Genomic DNA, 23154 nt, shown 5'->3' with positions numbered 1-23154 from the left:
CTTGACCTTGTTCTAACCCTTCCCATTCCCTCCTGCCGCCACACGAGTGCCCCTTGACCTTGTTCTAACCCTTCCCATTCCCTCCTGCCGCCACACGAGTGCCCCTTGACCTTGTTCCAACCCTTCCCATTCCCTCCTGCCGCCACACGAGTGCCCCTTGACCTTGTTCTAACCCTTCCCATTCCCTCCTGCCGCCACACGAGTGCCCCTTGACCTTGTTCTAACCCTTCCCTTACCCTCCTGCCGCCACACGAGTGCCCCTTGACCTTGTTCTAACCCTTCCCATTCCCTCCTGCCACTCCACGAGTGCCCCTTGACCTTGTTCTAACCCTTCCCTTGCCCTCCTGCCGCCACACGAGTGCCCCTTGACCTTGTTCTAACCCTTCCCATTCCCTCCTGCCGCCACACGAGTGCCCCTTGACCTTGTTCTAACCCTTCCCATTCCCTCCTGCCGCCACACGAGTGCCCCTTGACCCTGCCCCAGCCCTTCCCTTCCCCTCCTGCCGCCCCACGAGTGCCCCTTGACCCTGTTCCAACCCTTCCCTTATCCTCCTGCCGCCACACGAGTGACCCTTGACCCTGTCCCAACCCTTCCCATTCCCTCCTGCCGCCCCACGAGTGCCCCTTGACCCTGTCCCAGCCCTTCCCTTGCCCTCCTGCCGCCACACGAGTGCCCCTTGACCCTGTCCCAACCCTTCCCTTGCCCTCCTGCCGCCACACGAGTGCCTCATGACCCTGTTCCAACCCTTCCCTTGCCCTCCTGCCGCCACACGAGTGTCTCTTGACCCCGTCCCAGCCCTTCCCATTCCCTCCTGCCGCCCCACGAGTACCCCTTGACCCTGTCCCAACCCTTCCCATTCCCTCCTGCCGCCCCACGAGTGCCCCTTGACCCTGTCCCAGCCCTTCCCTTATCCTCCTGCCGCCCCACGAGTGCCCCTTGACCCTGTCCCAGCCCTTCCCTTGCCCTCCTGCCGCCCCACGAGTGCCCCTTGACCCTGTCCCAGCCCTTCCCTCACCCTCCTGCCGCCCCACGAGTGCCACTTCACCCTGTTCCAGCCCTTCCCTTGCCCTCCTGCCGCCCCACGAGTGCCCCTTGACCCTGTTCTAACCCTTCCCTTGCCCTCCTGCCGCCCCACGAGTGCCCCTTGACCCTGTTCCAACCCTTCCCTTGCCCTCCTGCCGCCCCACGAGTGCCCCTTGACCCTGTTCTAACCCTTCCCTTGCCCTCCTGCCGCCCCACGAGTGCCCCTTGACCCTGTTCTAACCCTTCCCTTGCCCTCCTGCCGCCACACGAGTGCCCCTTGACCCTGTTCCAACCCTTCCCTTACCCTCCTGCCGCCCCACGAGTGTCTCTTGACCCCGTCCCAGCCCTTCCCTCACCCTCCTGCCGCCCCACGAGTGCCCCTTGACCCTGTTCCAACCCTTCCCTCACCCTCCTGCCGCCCCACGAGTGCCACTTGACCCTGTTCCAACCCTTCCCTCACCCTCCTGCCGCCCCACGAGTGCCACTTGACCCTGTTCCAACCCTTCCCTCACCCTCCTGCCGCCCCACGAGTGCCACTTGACCCTGTTCCAACCCTTCCCTTACCCTCCTGCCGCCCCACGAGTGTCTCTTGACCCCGTCCCAGCCCTTCCCTCACCCTCCTGCCGCCCCACGAGTGCCCCTTGACCCTGTTCCAACCCTTCCCTCACCCTCCTGCCGCCCCACGAGTGCCACTTGACCCTGTTCCAACCCTTCCCTCACCCTCCTGCCGCCCCACGAGTGCCACTTGACCCTGTTCCAACCCTTCCCTCACCCTCCTGCCGCCCCACGAGTGCCCCTTGACCCTGTTCCAACCCTTCCCTCACCCTCCTGCCGCCACACGAGTGCCCCTTGACCCTGTTCCAGCCCTTCCCTTATCCTCCTGCCGCCCCACGAGTGCCCCTTGACCCTGTCCCAGCCCTTCCCTTACCCTCCTGCCGCCCCACGAGTGCCCCTTGACCCTGTTCTAACCCTTCCCTTGCCCTCCTGCCGCCCCACGAGTGCCCCTTGACCCTGTTCCAACCCTTCCCATTCCCTCCTGCCGCCCCACGAGTGCCCCTTGACCCTGTCCCAGCCCTTCCCTTATCCTACTGCCGCCACACGAGTGCCCCTTGACCCTGTTCCAACCCTTCCCATTCCCTCCTGCCGCCCCACGAGTGCCCCTTGACCCTGTCCCAGCCCTTCCCTTACCCTCCTGCCGCCACACGAGTGCCCCTTGACCCTGTTCTAACCCTTCCCTTGCCCTCCTGCCGCCACACGAGTGCCCCTTGACCCTGTCCCAGCCCTTCCCTTATCCTACTGCCGCCACACGAGTGCCCCTTGACCCTGTCCCAGCCCTTCCCATTCCCTCCTGCCGCCCCACGAGTGCCCCTTGACCCTGTTCCAACCCTTCCCATTCCCTCCTGCCACCACACGAGTGCCCCTTGACCCTGTTCCAACCATTCCCATTCCCTCCTGCCGCCCCACGAGTGCCCCTTGACCCTGTTCCAACCCTTCCCATTCCCTCCTGCCGCCCCACGAGTGCCCCTTGACCCTGTCCCAACCCTTCCCATTCCCTCCTGCCGCCCCACGAGTGCCCCTTGACCCTGTTCCAACCCTTCCCTTATCCTCCTGCCGCCACACGAGTGACCCTTGACCCTGTCCCAACCCTTCCCATTCCCTCCTGCCGCCCCACGAGTGCCCCTTGACCCTGTCCCAGCCCTTCCCTTGCCCTCCTGCCGCCACACGAGTGCCCCTTGACCCTGTCCCAACCCTTCCCTTGCCCTCCTGCCGCCACACGAGTGCCTCGTGACCCTGTTCCAACCCTTCCCTTGCCCTCCTGCCGCCACACGAGTGTCTCTTGACCCCGTCCCAGCCCTTCCCATTCCCTCCTGCCGCCCCACGAGTACCCCTTGACCCTGTCCCAACCCTTCCCATTCCCTCCTGCCGCCCCACGAGTGCCCCTTGACCCTGTCCCAGCCCTTCCCTTATCCTCCTGCCGCCCCACGAGTGCCCCTTGACCCTGTCCCAGCCCTTCCCTTATCCTCCTGCCGCCCCACGAGTGCCCCTTGACCCTGTCCCAGCCCTTCCCTTGCCCTCCTGCCGCCCCACGAGTGCCCCTTGACCCTGTCCCAGCCCTTCCCTCACCCTCCTGCCGCCCCACGAGTGCCACTTGACCCTGTTCCAGCCCTTCCCTTGCCCTCCTGCCGCCCCACGAGTGCCCCTTGACCCTGTTCTAACCCTTCCCTTGCCCTCCTGCCGCCCCACGAGTGCCCCTTGACCCTGTTCCAACCCTTCCCTTGCCCTCCTGCCGCCCCACGAGTGCCCCTTGACCCTGTTCTAACCCTTCCCTTGCCCTCCTGCCGCCCCACGAGTGCCCCTTGACCCTGTTCTAACCCTTCCCTTGCCCTCCTGCCGCCACACGAGTGCCCCTTGACCCTGTTCCAACCCTTCCCTTACCCTCCTGCCGCCCCACGAGTGTCTCTTGACCCCGTCCCAGCCCTTCCCTCACCCTCCTGCCGCCCCACGAGTGCCCCTTGACCCTGTTCCAACCCTTCCCTCACCCTCCTGCCGCCCCACGAGTGCCACTTGACCCTGTTCCAACCCTTCCCTCACCCTCCTGCCGCCCCACGAGTGCCACTTGACCCTGTTCCAACCCTTCCCTCACCCTCCTGCCGCCCCACGAGTGCCACTTGACCCTGTTCCAACCCTTCCCTTACCCTCCTGCCGCCCCACGAGTGTCTCTTGACCCCGTCCCAGCCCTTCCCTCACCCTCCTGCCGCCCCACGAGTGCCCCTTGACCCTGTTCCAACCCTTCCCTCACCCTCCTGCCGCCCCACGAGTGCCACTTGACCCTGTTCCAACCCTTCCCTCACCCTCCTGCCGCCCCACGAGTGCCACTTGACCCTGTTCCAACCCTTCCCTCACCCTCCTGCCGCCCCACGAGTGCCCCTTGACCCTGTTCCAACCCTTCCCTCACCCTCCTGCCGCCACACGAGTGCCCCTTGACCCTGTTCCAGCCCTTCCCTTATCCTCCTGCCGCCCCACGAGTGCCCCTTGACCCTGTCCCAGCCCTTCCCTTACCCTCCTGCCGCCCCACGAGTGCCCCTTGACCCTGTTCTAACCCTTCCCTTGCCCTCCTGCCGCCCCACGAGTGCCCCTTGACCCTGTTCCAACCCTTCCCATTCCCTCCTGCCGCCCCACGAGTGCCCCTTGACCCTGTCCCAGCCCTTCCCTTATCCTACTGCCGCCACACGAGTGCCCCTTGACCCTGTTCCAACCCTTCCCATTCCCTCCTGCCGCCCCACGAGTGCCCCTTGACCCTGTCCCAGCCCTTCCCTTACCCTCCTGCCGCCACACGAGTGCCCCTTGACCCTGTTCTAACCCTTCCCTTGCCCTCCTGCCGCCACACGAGTGCCCCTTGACCCTGTCCCAGCCCTTCCCTTATCCTACTGCCGCCACACGAGTGCCCCTTGACCCTGTCCCAGCCCTTCCCATTCCCTCCTGCCGCCCCACGAGTGCCCCTTGACCCTGTTCCAACCCTTCCCATTCCCTCCTGCCGCCACACGAGTGCCCCTTGACCCTGTTCCAACCCTTCCCATTCCCTCCTGCCGCCCCACGAGTGCCCCTTGACCCTGTTCCAACCCTTCCCATTCCCTCCTGCCGCCCCACGAGTGCCCCTTGACCCTGTCCCAGCCCTTCCCTTACCCTCCTGCCGACCCACGAGTGCCCCTTGACCTTGTTCTAACCCTTCCCTTACCCTCCTGCCGCCCCACGAGTGCCCCTTGACCTTGTTCTAACCCTTCCCATTCCCTCCTGCCGCCACACGAGTGCCCCTTGACCCTGTCCCAGCCCTTCCCTTACCCTCCTGCCGACCCACGAGTGCCCCTTGACCCTGTTCCAACCCTTCCCTTACCCTCCTGCCGCCCCACGAGTGCCCCTTGACCCTGTTCCAACCCTTCCCTTGCCCTCCTGCCGCCACACGAGTGCCCCTTGACCCTGTCCCAACCCTTCCCTTATCCTCCTGCCGCCCCACGAGTGCCCCTTGACCCTGTCCCAACCCTTCCCATTCCCTCCTGCCGCCCCACGAGTGCCCCTTGACCCTGTTCTAACCCTTCCCATTCCCTCCTGCCGCCCCACGAGTGCCCCTTGACCCTGTTCTAACCCTTCCCTTGCCCTCCTGCCGCCCCACGAGTGCCCCTTGACCCTGTTCTAACCCTTCCCTTGCCCTCCTGCCGCCCCACGAGTGCCCCTTGACCCTGTTCTAACCCTTCCCTTGCCCTCCTGCCGCCCCACGAGTGCCCCTTGACCCTGTTCTAACCCTTCCCATTCCCTCCTGCCGCCACACGAGTGCCCCTTGACCCTGTTCTAACCCTTCCCTTGCCCTCCTGCCGCCACACGAGTGTCTCTTGACCCCGTCCCAGCCCTTCCCTCACCCTCCTGCCGCCCCACGAGTGCCCCTTGACCCTGTCCCAACCCTTCCCATTCCCTCCTGCCGCCACACGAGTGCCCCTTGACCCTGTTCCAACCCTTCCCATTCCCTCCTGCCGCCCCACGAGTGCCCCTTGACCCTGTTCTAACCCTTCCCATTCCCTCCTGCCGCCCCACGAGTGCCCCTTGACCCTGTTCTAACCCTTCCCATTCCCTCCTGCCGCCCCACGAGTGCCCCTTGACCCTGTCCCAGCCCTTCCCTTGCCCTCCTGCCGCCACACGAGTGCCCCTTGACCCTGTTCTAACCCTTCCCTTGCCCTCCTGCCGCCACACGAGTGCCCCTTGACCCTGTTCTAACCCTTCCCTTATCCTCCTGCCGCCACACGAGTGCCCCTTGACCCTGTTCCCCTCTCCCCTCATATGGTGACTCAGCCCCTTCTGTCCAGTGAAGCCCCCCCTCGGTGGGTGCCTCTGTGAGGGGGCGGCTGGAGGCGGGGGTGAATGATAATCAAGGACATGGGGGCATCTTGTGACCTCCTCCCCCTGGTCTCGTTCCTGCTCTGCCTGATTCACTGCTGTCTGCCCCCCGTCCCTGTGGGGGCGCGGGGGGTCCCCAGTGTTTGCTGTGCTGGAGCAGTGGTCCTCGGGCAGGGAGAGAAGGCCTATCTGGGGCCACTCCTGGGGGGCCCCTCTCCACACCCGCCAGGACTGGCCGGCGTTGCGTGTGGGCACACACAAGTAATGTGTGAGGGCGAGTGGGGCGTGAGTATCAGTCGTCGGAGCTAAGGGGTTGTGACTCAGCGCCCAGATGCCGCCCGCAGGCGCTTCCACTTCCCCCCGCTCTTCACGGCACTTTCAGATCCATTTTATGGCAAATCTGTAAAGTGTACCGGGAAAAGAGAACTTATGTCCATCCGGGGCACTCGACTACTCTGCACGTGAGAGAGCGCCTTCCTGGGGCAGCAGCAAAACTGGACGTCATTGAAAAGAACTGGTCACGCCACGGAAGGGACGTCACCACTTCGGGGCCTAAAACCACCCCTTGAAAGAAGAGCTGAGAGTCCAAGTGTCGAAGCGGGTATCAGGGCGTCGCCCGGTGGGTCATGCTGAAGATTGGTCATTTGTGGTCAAAGTACCAAACGAGGGAGCTGCAGCCGTTGGGGGCCGTGATGGGCTCGCAAAAAAGATTTTCTTCTCACAGGAACACCAGCAGGCCCACCTAGACGGAGGGGTTTCCAGTGCAACTCGTAACGTTGGAATATATGTTTCGATCACTGGGCCTTTAAACCACACAATGCATCCAGGAGAGCATGTTGAAGATGTAGTGCTGAACCTGCTCTGGAATCATGGCGACCAGCCTCAGCTAACGAGCACACCAAAGGACCCGGGGGAAAGAGGTAACAACTGTTGTCCTCTTATCTGGAAACAGGGCGATCAGCCAGAATAGACCGTGGGCAGTACAGGGTCTCCATCAGGCGCGGTCATTCGATTGATGGCCATGTCTGGACTGGGGTGGCAGAGTGGGCCAAAGAACGGTGATGGATCAAACCCAGATCTTTCGACTGGGCGTGAGTGTTCGATTGGTTCAGATGCTCCGGCCATCACCACCCCCTTTTGTACCGCTTTTGTCCGCCATAAGTGTGGCAGGGTATGCTCAGACGTGAGTCCCTTGCTCACTTTGCCACTGGATTCAAGCAAGCCGGGCTGAAGACGGCTGGAATGCCAGAAACCGGTCCTAGGAAGCTTGTTTCCGGTCCAGGGAAGGCATGGCTTGGCAGTTCGGGCTGGACTGTTCCCATGAGGCACAGGGTCAGACTGATTTGCATATGGCCATGTCTGAACTGGGGTGGCTGAGTGGGCTAAAGAACGGTGATGGATTCAACCCAGATCTTTTGACTGGGTGTGAGTGTTTGATTGGTTCTGATGCTCCGTCCATCACCACCCCCTTTTGTACCGCTTTGTTTGCCATAAGTTGGCAGGGTATGCTCAGAAGTGAGTCTCTTGCTCACTTTGCCACTGGTGTCAAGCAAGCCGGGCTAAAGACGGCTGGAATGCCAGAAACCGGTCCTCGGAAGCTTCTTTCCGGTCCAGGGAAGACATGGCTTGGCAGTTCCGGCTGGACTGTTCCAATGAGGCACAGGGTCAGACTGATTTGCATATAGCCATGTCTGAACTGGGGTGGCAGAGTGGGCTAAAGAACGGTGATGGATTAAACCCAGATCGGTTGACTGGGTGTGAGTGTTTGATTGGTTCAGATACTCCGTCCATCACCACCCCCTTTTTTACCACCCCCTTTTGTACCGCTTTGATTGATCAGCGTATCCTCGACTCTCAGGTAAAGCACATCTTAGAGGTTGGTAACGGGCAGCAACATGCAGACTCTGTATGTAAGACTGCTTGTCCTCTTACAGACCGATACAGACACTTTACTCCCTCTCAGGGTCAGCGGGCCCTTTCGTTTCTCCCAAGACAGTTCCGCTTTAACCAACCCAACGAGGGAGGCCGGCAGGTCTTCTAAGATGGCGAGGCCCTGATCTCACGTTTCTCTGGCCTGCTGCTGCCAAACTTCTTCTGAAATCCCGACACAATTAAGGAGCAGAGCCTGGAGTTCAGGAAGCACTGACAGAAAGCAAGAACCAGCAAAAAAGAAACGCACAGACCCTGCCCTGTTAATATACTCAGGTCCTTCACGAGGATCCTACACAGTTCCGCACACACCGTACATTGCCCGTGCGACAGTCAGTCTTTTATTGCAGGCTACTGAGAAGGTACGATATGTGGTCCTGATGGTATCGTCCACAATAGCACGCGGGCATGCTTGACATGTACCGCATCGATGATTGCCCCATTGATGGGATTCAGGTTGGTCATGGCCGTTTGTAGAGTGTTCCCAGCTTCCGGCATCTTGCCTCTCACAAGGTGGTTTTTCAAGTTCTTGTTTCTCTTGAAGGCAAGGATGGGTCTAGGTAAGGGGGTCTTTTCCTTCTCCAAATTAAGGAGGCGCCAGCTTGAATTAATGATCTGACGGACTTTATGATCAAGATGGGAATGTCGGGTGATGCATACCAATTGCTCTTGTGTTTCGTTCTCTTCAGGTACAAGCATGCATTCCCGGTTTGCGAGGGTGGCAGTCTACCATCTGATCTAGACGAATTGATACATCTATTCCTGCCCCCCTCACGTGCCTTTTGTCTTTGCAGCATTTTCCATCTTGGTTGCATTTTTTAGGCATTGATGTACTTGTGTGTATTATGTGAGAAAGAATTTTTGAATGCGAGCCAGTGTGAAAGATATGAATGTGGTTTGGATCTAGTATGGTGCGGTGTGTGCGGAAAGATATGAATGTGGTTTGGATCTAGTATGGTGCGGTGTGTGCGGAAAGATATGAATGTGGTTTGGATCTAGTATGGTACGGTGTGTGCGGAAAGATATGAATGTGGTTTGGATCTAGTATGGTACGGTGTGTGCGTGAAGATATGAATGTGGTTTGGATCTAGTATGGTGCGGTGTGTGCGGGAAGATATGAATGTGGTTTTGATCTAGTATGGTGCGGTGTGTGCAGGAAAGATATGAATGTGGTTTGGATCTAGTATGGTGCGGTGTGTGCGTGAAGATATGAATGTGGTTTGGATCTAGTATGGTGCGGTGTGTGCGGGAAGATATGAATGTGGTTTGGATCTAGTATGGTGCGGTGTGTGCAGGAAAGATATGAATGTGGTTTGGATCTAGTATGGTGCGGTGTGTGCGGAAAGATATGAATGTGGTTTGGATCTAGTATGGTGCGGTGTGTGCAGGAAAGATATGAATGTGGTTTGGATCTAGTATGGTACGGTGTGTGCGTGAAGATATGAATGTGGTTTGGATCTAGTATGGTGCGGTGTGTGCGGGAAGATATGAATGTGGTTTTGATCTAGTATGGTGCGGTGTGTGCAGGAAAGATATGAATGTGGTTTGGATCTAGTATGGTACGGTGTGTGCGTGAAGATATGAATGTGGTTTGGATCTAGTATGGTACGGTGTGTGCGGGAAGATATGAATGTGGTTTGGATCTAGTATGGTACGGTGTGTGCGGAAAGATATGAATGTGGTTTGGATCTAGTATGGTGCGGTGTGTGCGGAAAGATATGAATGTGGTTTGGATCTAGTATGGTGCGGTGTGTGCGGAAAGATATGAATGTGGTTTGGATCTAGTATGGTACGGTGTGTGCGGAAAGATATGAATGTGGTTTGGATCTAGTATGGTACGGTGTGTGCGTGAAGATATGAATGTGGTTTGGATCTAGTATGGTGCGGTGTGTGCGGGAAGATATGAATGTGGTTTGGATCTAGTATGGTGCGGTGTGTGCAGGAAAGATATGAATGTGGTTTGGATCTAGTATGGTGCGGTGTGTGCGGAAAGATATGAATGTGGTTTGGATCTAGTATGGTGCGGTGTGTGCAGGAAAGATATGAATGTGGTTTGGATCTAGTATGGTACGGTGTGTGCGTGAAGATATGAATGTGGTTTGGATCTAGTATGGTGCGGTGTGTGCGGGAAGATATGAATGTGGTTTTGATCTAGTATGGTGCGGTGTGTGCAGGAAAGATATGAATGTGGTTTGGATCTAGTATGGTACGGTGTGTGCAGGAAAGATATGAATGTGGTTTGGATCTAGTATGGTACGGTGTGTGCGGGAAGATATGAATGTGGTTTGGATCTAGTATGGTGCGGTGTGTGCAGGAAAGATATGAATGTGGTTTGGATCTAGTATGGTGCGGTGTGTGCGGAAAGATATGAATGTGGTTTGGATCTAGTATGGTGCGGTGTGTGCGGGAAGATATGAATGTGGTTTGGATCTAGTATGGTGCGGTGTGTGCAGGAAAGATATGAATGTGGTTTGGATCTAGTATGGTGCGGTGTGTGCGGAAAGATATGAATGTGGTTTGGATCTAGTATGGTACGGTGTGTGCGGGAAGATATGAATGTGGTTTGGATCTAGTATGGTACGGTGTGTGCAGGAAAGATATGAATGTGGTTTGGATCTAGTATGGTACGGTGTGTGCGGAAAGATATGAATGTGGTTTGGATCTAGTATGGTACGGTGTGTGCAGGAAAGATATGAATGTGGTTTGGATCTAGTATGGTACGGTGTGTGCAGGAAAGATATGAATGTGGTTTGGATCTAGTATGGTACGGTGTGTGCAGGAAAGATATGAATGTGGTTTGGATCTAGTATGGTACGGTGTGTGCGGAAAGATATGAATGTGGTTTGGATCTAGTATGGTACGGTGTGTGCGGAAAGATATGAATGTGGTTTGAATCTAGTATGGTGCGGTATGTGCGGAAAGATATGAATGTGGTTTGGATCTAGTATGCTACGGTGTGTGCGGGAAGATATGAATGTGGTTTGGATCTAGTATGGTGCGGTGTGTGCGGGACTGTGTATTTTTCTACGAATTGTCTTTGAAATTGTATGTTAGACAAATATTTGTTTTCTCTTTTTTATGGCTAAAGGAAAAACTCTTTTACAAACATGAATTAGAAAAATAATTGACAAATAAAAGAATCTAAAGGTTTCCTTGTGTGTCTGGCTGCTATCCTAATGTGCTACACTCTGTTTAACGTGTAGGATCCTCGAGAAGGACCCGAGTATATTAACAGGGCAGGGTCTGTGCTTCTCTTTTTTGCTGTTGTACCCCTTGGCCTGCCTGTTATCTGTAAATCCCTCCAGGGAACCCTCTTCTATTTTGTTGTAGAAAGCAAGAACCAATCACATAGCAGATTGTAAACCCAGGATCCTGCACAACCAGACAGGGCTCATCTGCCAGAGAGGATACAGGAGGGGCGCAGACATGGACTACCTAGTAAAAGGACATGCTTCCAGGGGAGACGAGGACAACTATGCAGTGTCCAGACGGATCTAGGTGCAGGGCAGAGGGAAGGCCCCCGAGGGCCTCATAATGTATCTCAGACTGCTGAAGGACCAGAAATCCCAGCTCAGGTAAGCCAACCCCTGTCAAATCTGCAGCCAAAGGACTAAAATGAGTCTTTTCTACCAAAGCACTGCCAATGAGTCTATTCTATGCTTGGTTCTCAAGCAGAAGAGATGATGCCTGTCATGGACAGAATGACACAAAGGGGTTACTGACCATGATTAGGGAAGTTAGACATCGAATGTTATAGCCGCAAACGGAATATGAAGGAGGACCTCTATCGCTTGCCGACCTCATCATCCCCACAGTCCATGAGCATCTAGATATGCTCCACAATTGGAACCAATCCCCCCCATAGCTAGCTGCCGTCTAAAGAAGCCAACAAGGAGGGACTCTAGCTGCAGACTAAAGAAGCCAACAAGGAGGGGACTCTAGCTGTCGACTAAAGAAGCCAACAAGGAGGGGACTCTAGCTGACGACTAAAGAAGCCAACAAGGAGGGGACTCTAGCTGACGACTAAAGAAGCCAACAAGGAGGGGACTCTAGCTGACGACTAAAGAAGCCAACAAGGAGGGGACTCTAGCTGACGACTAAAGAAGCCAACAAGGAGGGGACTCTAGCTGCCGACTAAAGAAGCCAACAAGGAGGTGACTCTAGCTGCCGACTAAAGAAGCCAACAAGGAGGTGACTAGCTCCCGACTAAAGAAGCCAACAAGGAGGGGACTCTAGCTGACGACTAAAGAAGCCAACAAGGAGGGGACTCTAGCTGCCGACTAAAGAAGCCAACAAGGAGGGGACTCTAGCTGCCGACTAAAGAAGCCAACAAGGAGGGGACTCTAGCTGCCGACTAAAGAAGCCAACAAGGAGGGGACTCTAGCTGCCGACTAAAGAAGCCAACAAGGAGGGGACTCTAGCTGCCGACTAAAGAAGCCAACAAGGAGGGGACTCTAGCTGCCGACTAAAGAAGCCAACAAGGAGGGGACTCTAGCTGCCGACTAAAGAAGCCAACAAGGAGGGGACTCTAGCTGCCGACTAAAGAAGCCAACAAGGAGGGGACTCTAGCTGCCGACTAAAGAAGCCAACAAGGAGGGGACTCTAGCTGCCGACTAAAGAAGCCAACAAGGAGGGGACTCTAGCTGCCGACTAAAGAAGCCAACAAGGAGGGGACTCTAGCTGACGACTAAAGAAGCCAACAAGGAGGGGACTCTAGCTGACGACTAAAGAAGCCAACAAGGAGGGGACTCTAGCTGCCGTCTAAAGATGCCAAGTAGGAGGGGACTCTAGCTGCCGACTAAAGAAGCCAACAAGGAGGGGACTCTAGCTGCCGACTAAAGAAGCCAACAAGGAGGGGACTCTAGCTGCCGACTAAAGAAGCCAACAAGGAGGGGACTCTAGCTGCCGACTAAAGAAGACAACAAGGAGCGGACTCTAGCTGCCGTCTAAAGATGCCAAGTAGGAGGGGACTCTAGCTGACGACTAAAGAAGCCAACAAGGAGGGGACTCTAGCTGCCGACTAAAGAAGCAAACAAGGAGGGGACTCTAGCTGCCGACTAAAGAAGCCAACAAGGAGGGGACTCTAGCTGCCGACTAAAGAAGCCAACAAGGAGGGGACTCTAGCTGCCGACTAAAGAAGCCAACAAGGAGGGGACTCTAGCTGCCGACTAAAGAAGCCAACAAGGAGGGGACTCTAGCTGCCGACTAAAGAATCCAACAAGGAGGGGACTCTAGCTGACGACTAAAGAAGCCAACAAGGAGGGGACTCTAGCTGACGACTAAAGAAGCCAACAAGGAGGGGACTCTAGCTGACGACTAAAGAAGACAACAAGGAGGGGACTCTAGCTGACGACTAAAGAAGACAACAAGGAGGGGACTCTAGCTGACGACTAAAGAAGACAACAAGGAGGGGACTCTAGCTGACGACTAAAGAAGACAACAAGGAGGGGACTCTAGCTGCCGTCTAAAGATGCCTCTAGGAGGGGACTCTAGCTGCCGACTAAAGAAGCCAAGTAGGAGAGGACTCTAGCTGCTGTCTAAAGATGCCAAGTAGGAGGGGACTCTAGCTCCCGTCTAAAGATGCCTCTAGGAGGGGCTCTAGCTCCCGTCTAAAGATGCCAACTAGGAGGGGACTCTAGCTGCCGTCTCAAGATGCCTCTAGGAGGGGACTCTAGCTGCCAACTCTAGCTCCCGTCTAATGATGCCAACTAGGAGGGGACTCTAGCTGCCGTCTAATGATGACAACTGGGAGGGGGACTCTAGCTGCCGTCTAAAGATGCCTCTAGGAGGGGACTCTAGCTGCCATCTAAAGATGCCAACAAGGAAGGGACTCTAGCTGCCGTCTAAAGATGCCAAGAAGGAAGGGACTCTAGCTGCCAACTCTAGCTCCCGTCTAATGATGCCAACTAGGAGAGGGACTCTAGCTGCTGTCTAATGATGACAACTGGGAGGGGGACTCTAGCTGCCGTCTAAAGATGCCAAGAAGGAAGGGACTCTAGCTGCCAACTCTAGCTCCCGTCTAATGATGCCAACTAGGAGAGGGACTCTAGCTGCCTTCTAATGATGACAACTGGGAGGGGGACTCTAGCTGCCGTCTAAAGATGCCAACAAGGAAGGGACTCTAGCTGCCGTCTAAAGATGCCAAGAAGGAGGGGACTCTAGCTGCCCTCTCCATCCTATGACACGTGATTTTACCCACTGGACACCAATGAGTGTTAGAAAGCCAACAATAGGAAGGAGGAATAACAGAGAAGTGAATCATATTTGCTGTCAGAGGACACTGGGCACTGTCAAACCACATGCAATAAAGTACAAGAGAAATGCTTACCGCGTTCGGGTTTTTCTTGTCGGCCAACCCTGGGATCTTCAGATGAAGGCTCTGGAGCACGTACGTCGTCTGCATCTAGAGAGGTTGGAAACAGATTATGTCGACCATACCAACATCATCATCATCATCTGGACCATACCAACAATATTATCATCTGGTTTTGTGCTGTTTGAGCTTTGTGAAGTTTTTTTGATGCACTGTCCTTCAAACAGGGTCACTCAGGTGACATCTTCACATCTCTTCACTCACCAGAGCATCTTTTAATCCAGAGCCAAGTGGCAGTGACCACAAAGTGGTTTGACTTGTTAACATCACCGTAGAGACTCTCCCGACCCAGCTTGTTGCTCAACACCAGTTAAAAGGGGTCGATTTGAGGGGAGCAGCTTTATTTACTGTTCTTCAACTAGGTTCTGTGTCTGATGTGGGTTGAGAGTTTAGATAACCTGGCTATTAATGTGTTCAAATCATAAAGTTTTAATAACTGTTCACAAAAGGGGCCTTTACACTCTGTCTGCTCACCCGGAGTGTTCCAGTCCTCAGATCACCCCTGGCAGAGAAGCGTTCCTGCCTGAATTGACAAAGTCAGTGCAATAAACTACCGCTGCATATTAAGTCCAAGTGTGACTAGGAGGCCATTGTGCCTGGGGATGAATTGGTTGCAACGCATGCCAAAGCAGAGAGGCACATTGTAAAACATTCTCACTTTCACACCAGCACATTTAAATGTTAATTTTATGAGGGTCGGGACATGAAAAGCTTTTAATGTTTACGATTCTGGTCAGGAAATAAAAGCTATACAAGGAACCCTTGAAAACAAATGATGGTGGCAGTGCAAGAAGAGACAACAAGCACAGATGCAGGGCTCCTCTTTAGAGAATGCATTTTGTTCCCTCCGCTGCCCTCTTCTGGGGTCCTATCTGAGGTGCATCACTGCCCATGGCATCTTCACTCAAGCGAGGGGTCTCCAGAGGGGGGCGCTAGGAACCGACTCACCTCCAGGGACAACCACAGCAGAACTGGTGGTTGTCCCCTGCCGGCTCATCAGTGAAGCACTCGCGCCCATCATCAGCGGGGACATCTGCAGCACCTCACATGCTCACCTGGAAGTAGACCGTCCAGTAGGGTATGAGTGCCAAGAAGACGGGGATGATCTTGCACAGAGACTTCACGTCTTCCACCTTGTCTTCTTGGAAGGGTCCTCCATGGGTTGACTTGGCCATGTCCAGCATGCTTGGCTTGGCGGTCTGCCGGCTGCTCCCGCTGCTTTCACTGCTGCATAAAGAGTAGTCAAAGTCAGTTCAAGACTGCGGACAGACTGCACGGAGACAGGTGTATAGCAGTTACCATAGAGCGCACAGGTACAGCTTCGCCACCATGAAGCACGGCGGAAACTTGGACAACAACACGAATTACCAGATTTGGCAACATCTGACATGTTTCTCTGCAAGCACCTCTCCAGTGAAGAGCAAAGCACATCTGTACACTGGAGGCATTCCAACCCCAAACTAATGCACAAAATATCAGCACATCTAAGATACATGGGAACGTTTTCTATTTATTTAGAAGATTAATACCTAAATATAGATTTGGAGGTAGGAAGGTGAGGTAGCGCCCGCATCACAGAATGACGAACAGCTCTTGCCAATGACAGACAGGGGTTCAGTGTTGAATCCCCATAAATGGAATTTAAACACATTATGTAAAATACCATATTGCTAACACAGATATAGGTAACCAATCACTAAAGATTTCCAACGTTCTATGGAAAATCTATTGATGCTCCAAACTGGGGACATTCACCTCCCCAACTCTGGGAACCAATGTCACCCATATGGAATATGTTGGTAGGAGAACTAAGAGCTCACACTCTTGCACCTGGACAGTGGTGATGCCCTGCTCTATGGCTTCCCAGAATGCACACTGGCCCCGCCACGAGCATCCCACATGCCTTCGCATGCCTCATCAATAGTCTGAAGAAAGATGACCACGTCATCCTCACAATGATGGAACTCCACAGGCTCCCACTGTCAGTCACTCCCTCTTCAAAGTCACCACAAGGAGCATCACAGCCTACCTGGCTCACCAAGCCACCGCAAGGAGCATCACAGCCTACCTGGCTCACAAAGCCACCGCAAGGAGCACCACAGTCTACCTGGCTCACACATCCACCATAAGAATCACCACAGCCTACCTGGCTCACAAAGCCACCACAAGGAGCATCACAGCCTACCTGGCCCACAAAGTCACCACAAGGAGAATCACAGCCTACCTGGCTCACACATCCACCATAAGAATCACCACAGCCTACCTGGCTCACAAAGCCACCACAAGGAGCATCACAGCCTACCTGGCCCACAAAGTCACCACAAGGAGAATCACAGCCTACCTGGATCACAAAGCCAACGCAAGGAGCATCACAGCCTACCTGGCTCACAAAGCCAACGCAAGGAGCATCACAGCCTACCTGGCCCACAAAGTCACCACAAGGAGCATCACAGCCTACCTGGCCCACAAAGTCACCGCAAGGAGCATCCCAGCCTACCTGGCCCACAAAGTCACCACAAGGAGCATCACAGCCTACCTGGCCCACAAAGTCACCACAAGGAGCATCACAGCCTACCTGGCCCACAAAGTCACCACAAGGAGCATCACAGCCTACCTGGCTCACAAAGCCACCACAAGGAGCATCACAGCCTACCTGACACACAAAGCCACCACAAGGAGCATCACAGCCTACCTGGCCCACAAAGTCACCACAAGGAGCATCACAGCCTACCTGGCTCACAAAGCCAAAGCAAGGAGCATCACGGCCTACCTGGCACACAAAGTCACCGCAAGGAGCATCACAGCCTACCTGGCCCACAAAGTCACCACAAGGAGCATCACAGCCTACCTGGCTCACAAAGCCAAAGCAAGGAGCATCACAGCCTACCTGGCCCACAAAGTCACCACAAGGAGCATCACAGCCTACCTGGCTCACAAAGCCAAAGCAAGGAGCATCACAGCCTACCTGGCTCACAAAGCCACCACAAGGAGCATCACAGCCTACCTGACACACAAAGCCACCACAAGGAGCATCACAGCCTACCTGGCCCACAAAGTCACCGCAAGGAGCATCACAGCCTACCTGGCTCACAAAGTCACCGCAAGGAGTATCACAGCCTACCTGGCTCACAGAGCCACCGCAAGGAGCATCACAGCCTACCTGGCTCACAAAGTCACCGCAAGGAGTATCACAGCCTACCTGGCCCACAAAGTCACCAGAAGGAGCATCACAGCCTACCTGGCTCACAAAGTCACCAGAAGGAGCATCACAGCCTACCTGGCTCACACATCCACCACAAGGAGCATCACAGCCTACCTGGCTCACACATCCACCACAAGGAGCATCACAGCCTACCTGGCTCACAAAGCCAAAGCAAGGAGCATCACGGCCTACCTGGCCCACAAAGTCACCACAAGGAGCATCACAGCCTACCTGGCTCACAAAGCCAAAGCAAGGAGCATCACAGCCTACCTGGCTCACAAAGCCACCACAAGGAGCATCACAGCCTACCTGACACACAAAGCCACCACAAGGAGCATCACAGCCTACCTGGCCCACAAAGTCACCGCAAGGAGCATCACAGCCTACCTGGCCCACAAAGTCACCGCAAGGAGCATCACAGCCTACCTGGCTCACAGTCACCGCAAGGAGCATCACAGCCTACCTGGCCCACAAAGTCACCGCAAGGAGCATCACAGCCTACCTGGCTCACAAAGTCACCGCAAGGAGCATCACAGCCTACCTGGCTCACAGTCACCGCAAGGAGCATCACAGCCTACCTGGCTCACAGTCACCGCAAGGAGCATCACAGCCTACCTGGCTCACAAAGCCACCACAAGGAGCATCACAGCCTACCTGGCCCACAAAGTCACCACAAGGAGCATCACAGCCTACCTGGCTCACAAAGCCACCACAAGGAGCATCACAGCCTACCTGGCCCACAAAGTCACCACAAGGAGCATCACAGCCTACCTGGCTCACAAAGCCACCACAAGGAGCATCACAGCCTACCTGGCTCACAAAGCCACCACAAGGAGCATCACAGCCTACCTGACACACAAAGCCACCACAAGGAGCATCACAGCCTACCTGGCCCACAAAGTCACCACAAGGAGCATCACAGCCTACCTGGCTCACAAAGCCAAAGCAAGGAGCATCACGGCCTACCTGGCTCACAAAGTCACCGCAAGGAGCATCACAGCCTACCTGGCCCACAAAGTCACCACAAGGAGCATCACAGCCTACCTGGCTCACAAAGCCAAAGCAAGGAGCATCACAGCCTACCTGGCCCACAAAGTCACCACAAGGAGCATCACAGCCTACCTGGCTCACAAAGCCAAAGCAAGGAGCATCACAGCCTACCTTGCTCACAAAGCCACCACAAGGAGCATCACAGCCTACCTGACACACAAAGCCACCACAAGGAGCATCACAGCCTACCTGGCCCACAAAGTCACCGCAAGGAGCATCACAGCCTACCTGGCTCACAAAGTCACCGCAAGGAGTATCACAGCCTACCTGGCTCACAGAGCCACCGCAAGGAGCATCACAGCCTACCTGGCTCACAAAGTCACCGCAAGGAGTATCACAGCCTACCTGGCCCACAAAGTCACCAGAAGGAGCATCACAGCCTACCTGGCTCACAAAGTCACCAGAAGGAGCATCACAGCCTACCTGGCTCACACATCCACCACAAGGAGCATCACAGCCTACCTGGCTCACACATCCACCACAAGGAGCATCACAGCCTACCTGGCTCACAAAGCCAAAGCAAGGAGCATCACGGCCTACCTGGCCCACAAAGTCACCACAAGGAGCATCACAGCCTACCTGGCTCACAAAGCCAAAGCAAGGAGCATCACAGCCTACCTGGCTCACAAAGCCACCACAAGGAGCATCACAGCCTACCTGACACACAAAGCCACCACAAGGAGCATCACAGCCTACCTGGCCCACAAAGTCACCGCAAGGAGCATCACAGCCTACCTGGCCCACAAAGTCACCGCAAGGAGCATCACAGCCTACCTGGCTCACAGTCACCGCAAGGAGCATCACAGCCTACCTGGCCCACAAAGTCACCGCAAGGAGCATCACAGCCTACCTGGCTCACAAAGTCACCGCAAGGAGCATCACAGCCTACCTGGCTCACAGTCACCGCAAGGAGCATCACAGCCTACCTGGCTCACAGTCACCGCAAGGAGCATCACAGCCTACCTGGCTCACAAAGCCACCACAAGGAGCATCACAGCCTACCTGGCTCACAGAGCCACCGCAAGGAGCATCACAGCCTACCTGGCTCACAAAGTCACCGCAAGGAGTATCACAGCCTACCTGGCTCACAGAGCCACCGCAAGGAGCATCACAGCCTACCTGGCTCAAAAAGTCACCGCAAGGAGTATCACAGCCTACCTGGCCCACAAAGTCACCAGAAGGAGCATCACAGCCTACCTGGCTCACAAAGTCACCAGAAGGAGCATCACAGCCTACCTGGCTCACACATCCACCACAAGGAGCATCACAGCCTACCTGGCCCACAAAGTCACCACAAGGAGCATCACAGCCTACCTGGCCCACAAAGTCACCACAAGGAGCATCACAGCCTACCTGGCCCACAAAGTCACCAGAAGGAGCATCACAGCCTACCTGGCTCACAAAGTCACCAGAAGGAGCATCACAGCCTACCTGGCTCACACATCCACCACAAGGAGCATCACAGCCTACCTGGCTCACACATCCACCACAAGGAGCATCACAGCCTACCTGGCTCACAAAGTCATCATCGTCAGCCGCGCTTGGCACACCAACAACCAACATACCATTCAAATGGAAATTAGCACGAAAATAAAAAAAAGAAGACAACAGACTTTCTCCATCTATATATCCAGAATCTGGAAAGAACACTCTATTCCAATGCACGAACCATCCACAAACCTGCTACCTCTCCTGTCGCTTGTGGACATTATACGTGCCTAGGACCCTGTGCAGCACTCCGCTGCCTTCTGGATAGGTCTGTACTATGAAACTACCAAATACACCACAAACGCAGTCTTTCACGAGATCTAGGAGGCGGGATTCAGGAAGAAGGCTTTGACATGATAAACTTGTTGGCTTTGCCAATTGCGGATTAGTGAAGCACACTTTGGTTTGTAGGTCGTTGTAAGTAGGTAGCTGCAAGTCGCTAACAGATTAACCACAACACAGCACTCTACATCGCAAGCACAGCAACACATACACTAATAATGCATATTTTAATTTGAATGGCACATACAATTAAATTGCAAGCCACAACATTGCATTTAAGCGCCTAGTAATATTTACATTATGTACTGTATAGAATTGTGTATAAAAGTACATAAAAAAGAAAGTAAAACAAATAAATGAAATCCATTTTTTTCGTGTTTTCCTGCATATTAAAATAATAAAACTGTTTACGGGTATAGGCTGAAATATACAAAAACTGCATAGTAAATATAATTACTTATAATATATTTTTCAAAACTCTTCTTAATCAATGATTTACCCTTTTATATTTAATTGTGTATTAATGCTGTATTAAAAAACAAACTTTACATACCTTAAGAGCCATCAGTAAACTGAATCCTAAAGTCAATCCCTGAACATCTGTAACTCCTACAACCAAGCCCTAATAACCTAAAACACCCTATACACTGCTCCCTAAACCCATAGAATGCATTGTAATTACTACACACTGTGACTCGCCTCACTGTAGTTGTGGGTGTGTTGGTCCGCTGCCGTTGTAAGGCCAAGAGCAGTAGTGGTGCCGTTTTAAGGGTGCCTCACTGGGGAGATGGGAGCTTTGGTCATCCACATACCTGCAATTAACCAAGCAGCAGTGTGTCCGGTTCCCAATCAATCAATCAATCAGGGAATTGTAAGCGCGCTACTCACCTGTGAGGGTCTCAAGGCGCTGAGGGGGGTCCGCAGATCTGTGTAGCCGAAGAGCCAGGTCTCGAGGGTCTTCCTGAATGTGTTCAGGGAGGGGGACGCGTCTGATGTCTACCAGGAGCTCGTTCCAGATTTTGGCTGCAATGTGAGAGAAGGATCTTCCGCCTGCTCTGGCTCTGTGGATGCGTGGGGTTTCGGCCAGTGCAAGGTTGGAAAATCGTAGGTTTCTTTTGGGTACGTGGAAATGATTCGGTCATTGAAGTATTCGGGTCCGTTGTTGTGTAGGTATTTGTAGGCGTGAGGATTTTGAAGGTGACTCTTTTCTCCACGGGGAGCCAGTGGAGACTTTGTAGGTGTTGCCTGATGTGTTCGTGTCGGGAATGCCGAGGACGAGTCTGGCAGTGGTGTTCTGCATTGTCTGGAGTTTGCGGAGTAGGGACTTGTTGATGCCGGCATAGAGTGTGTTTCCCTAGTCCAGTCTCTGGTGATGAGTGCGTGGGTGACTGTCTTCCTTGACTCATGGGGGATCCACTTGAAGTTCTTGCGGAGGGTGTTGAAGCAGCTGGAGGTGACGGCGTTGACCTGTCGGTTCATGGTGAGTGATGATTTGAGTACGATGTCGAGGTTCTTGGCGTGGTCTGAGGTGGTAGGTGGGCTTCCGAGGGTGGTCGGCCACCAGGTGATGTCCCATGAAGAAGGGGTGGTACCGAGGACGAGGACTTCTGTCTTCTCGGCGTTGAGCTTTAGGCAGCTGTTGGTCATCCAGACTGCGATGTCTTGCATTCCTTTCTGGAAGCTGAGGTTGGCAGTGGAGTCGTCTTTGATGAGAGTGAGGTGGGTGTCGTCAGCGTAGGATACGATGTTGAGGCCGTGTTGTCGGACGATGGCTGCGAGGAAGGCCATGTAGATGTTGAAGAGGGTGGGGCTCAGTGATGAACCCTGTGGGACTAAGCAGGTGATTTTCGTGGGGTTGAAGAGGAAGGGTGGGTGTCTGATCCTTTGGCTTCTTCCAGAGAGGAATGATCGGAACCAGTCCAGGGCTGTTCCTTGTATGCCTGCATCGTGTAGTCTGGCAACTCGTGTGCGGTGGGAGACAGTGTCGAAGGCTGCTGATAGGTCAAGTAGAATGAGGGCTGCAGAGTGGCTTTGGTACAGGAGGGTGCGGATGTCATCTGTGGTGGCGAGTAGGGCGGTCTCCGTGCTGTGGTTGCTTTGGAATCTGGATTGGGACAGGTCGAGGACGGCCTTCTCTTCAATGAATCGTGTCAGTTTCCTGTTGACTGTTTTCTCTGCAACTTTGGCTGCGAAGGGAAGGAGCAAGATGGACCGATAGTTCTTGAGGTCGATGGATTCAGCTATTGGCTTCTTGAGCAGGGGTCTAACTTCTGCGCGCTTCCAGTCATCTGGGAAGGTGCCTGTTTTGAAGGTGGTGTTGATGGTGCGTTGTAGTTCGGGTGCGATGGTAGCCATGGCTCTGTGATAGACGTGAGGGGGACAGGGGTCGGTTGGGGCCCCCCGAGTAGATGCTTTTCACGGTCGAGGCGGTGTCTTCGGCCCTGATCGTTGTCCAGTTGGAGATGGTGGGCTGGCTGGTGTTTCTGGGGTCGGGGCGCATTCTGTGGCCCTGGTGGATAGTCAATGAAGTTGTCGAAGAGGTTTTTGATTTTGAGGTGGAAATAGATTCCAAGCTTGTCGCAGCGGTTTTGGGATGGGTGATGTCTGTGGCTTCGCTGCGTGGTTTGGTGAATTCTACAATGACAATGAAAAGTTCCTTGGAGTTGGTGGAGTTGGCCAGGATTTTGTTGTGGATGAAGTTCCTCTTGGTGGCTCTGATCTGGTTGTGGTAGTTCGTCATGGTGTCCTTGTATGTGGTGTGGTTTCGGGGGTTCTGAATATTACCCACTCTGGGAGACCCAGGTACAAACTGTGGCTGTAATCTGGGTGTAATGTCCTTTACAATACGACAGCAGGGAGGAATAGTTTTAATAGAAAGAAGAAGCTTTTGGAGGCTGCGGGAACCTGAGGATCCACTGGTGA

At 54.4% G+C, this 23154-nt stretch overlaps 1 protein-coding gene across 1 annotated transcript in view; it reads right to left on the bottom strand.

Moving 5' to 3' along the window:
• The window catches only part of SLC15A4 (solute carrier family 15 member 4), a 284700-nt gene that overhangs the window by 157378 nt on the left and 104168 nt on the right, over positions 1-23154 (bottom strand). Inside the window, exons 4-5 of the mRNA XM_078668020.1 lie at positions 15266-15437; positions 14166-14240 (exon numbers count right to left, since the gene is read on the bottom strand). Coding sequence (XP_078524146.1) covers positions 14166-14240; positions 15266-15437 — 247 coding nt within the window. The remainder of the gene's footprint in view (positions 1-14165; positions 14241-15265; positions 15438-23154) is intronic.

This window comes from Lissotriton helveticus, chromosome 11, assembly GCF_964261635.1.
Source record: "Lissotriton helveticus chromosome 11, aLisHel1.1, whole genome shotgun sequence".
Classification (NCBI taxonomy): domain Eukaryota; kingdom Metazoa; phylum Chordata; class Amphibia; order Caudata; family Salamandridae; genus Lissotriton; species Lissotriton helveticus.
The sequence above is the reverse complement of the archived record's forward strand: the minus strand, read 5'-3'. Positions and strand labels throughout refer to the sequence as shown.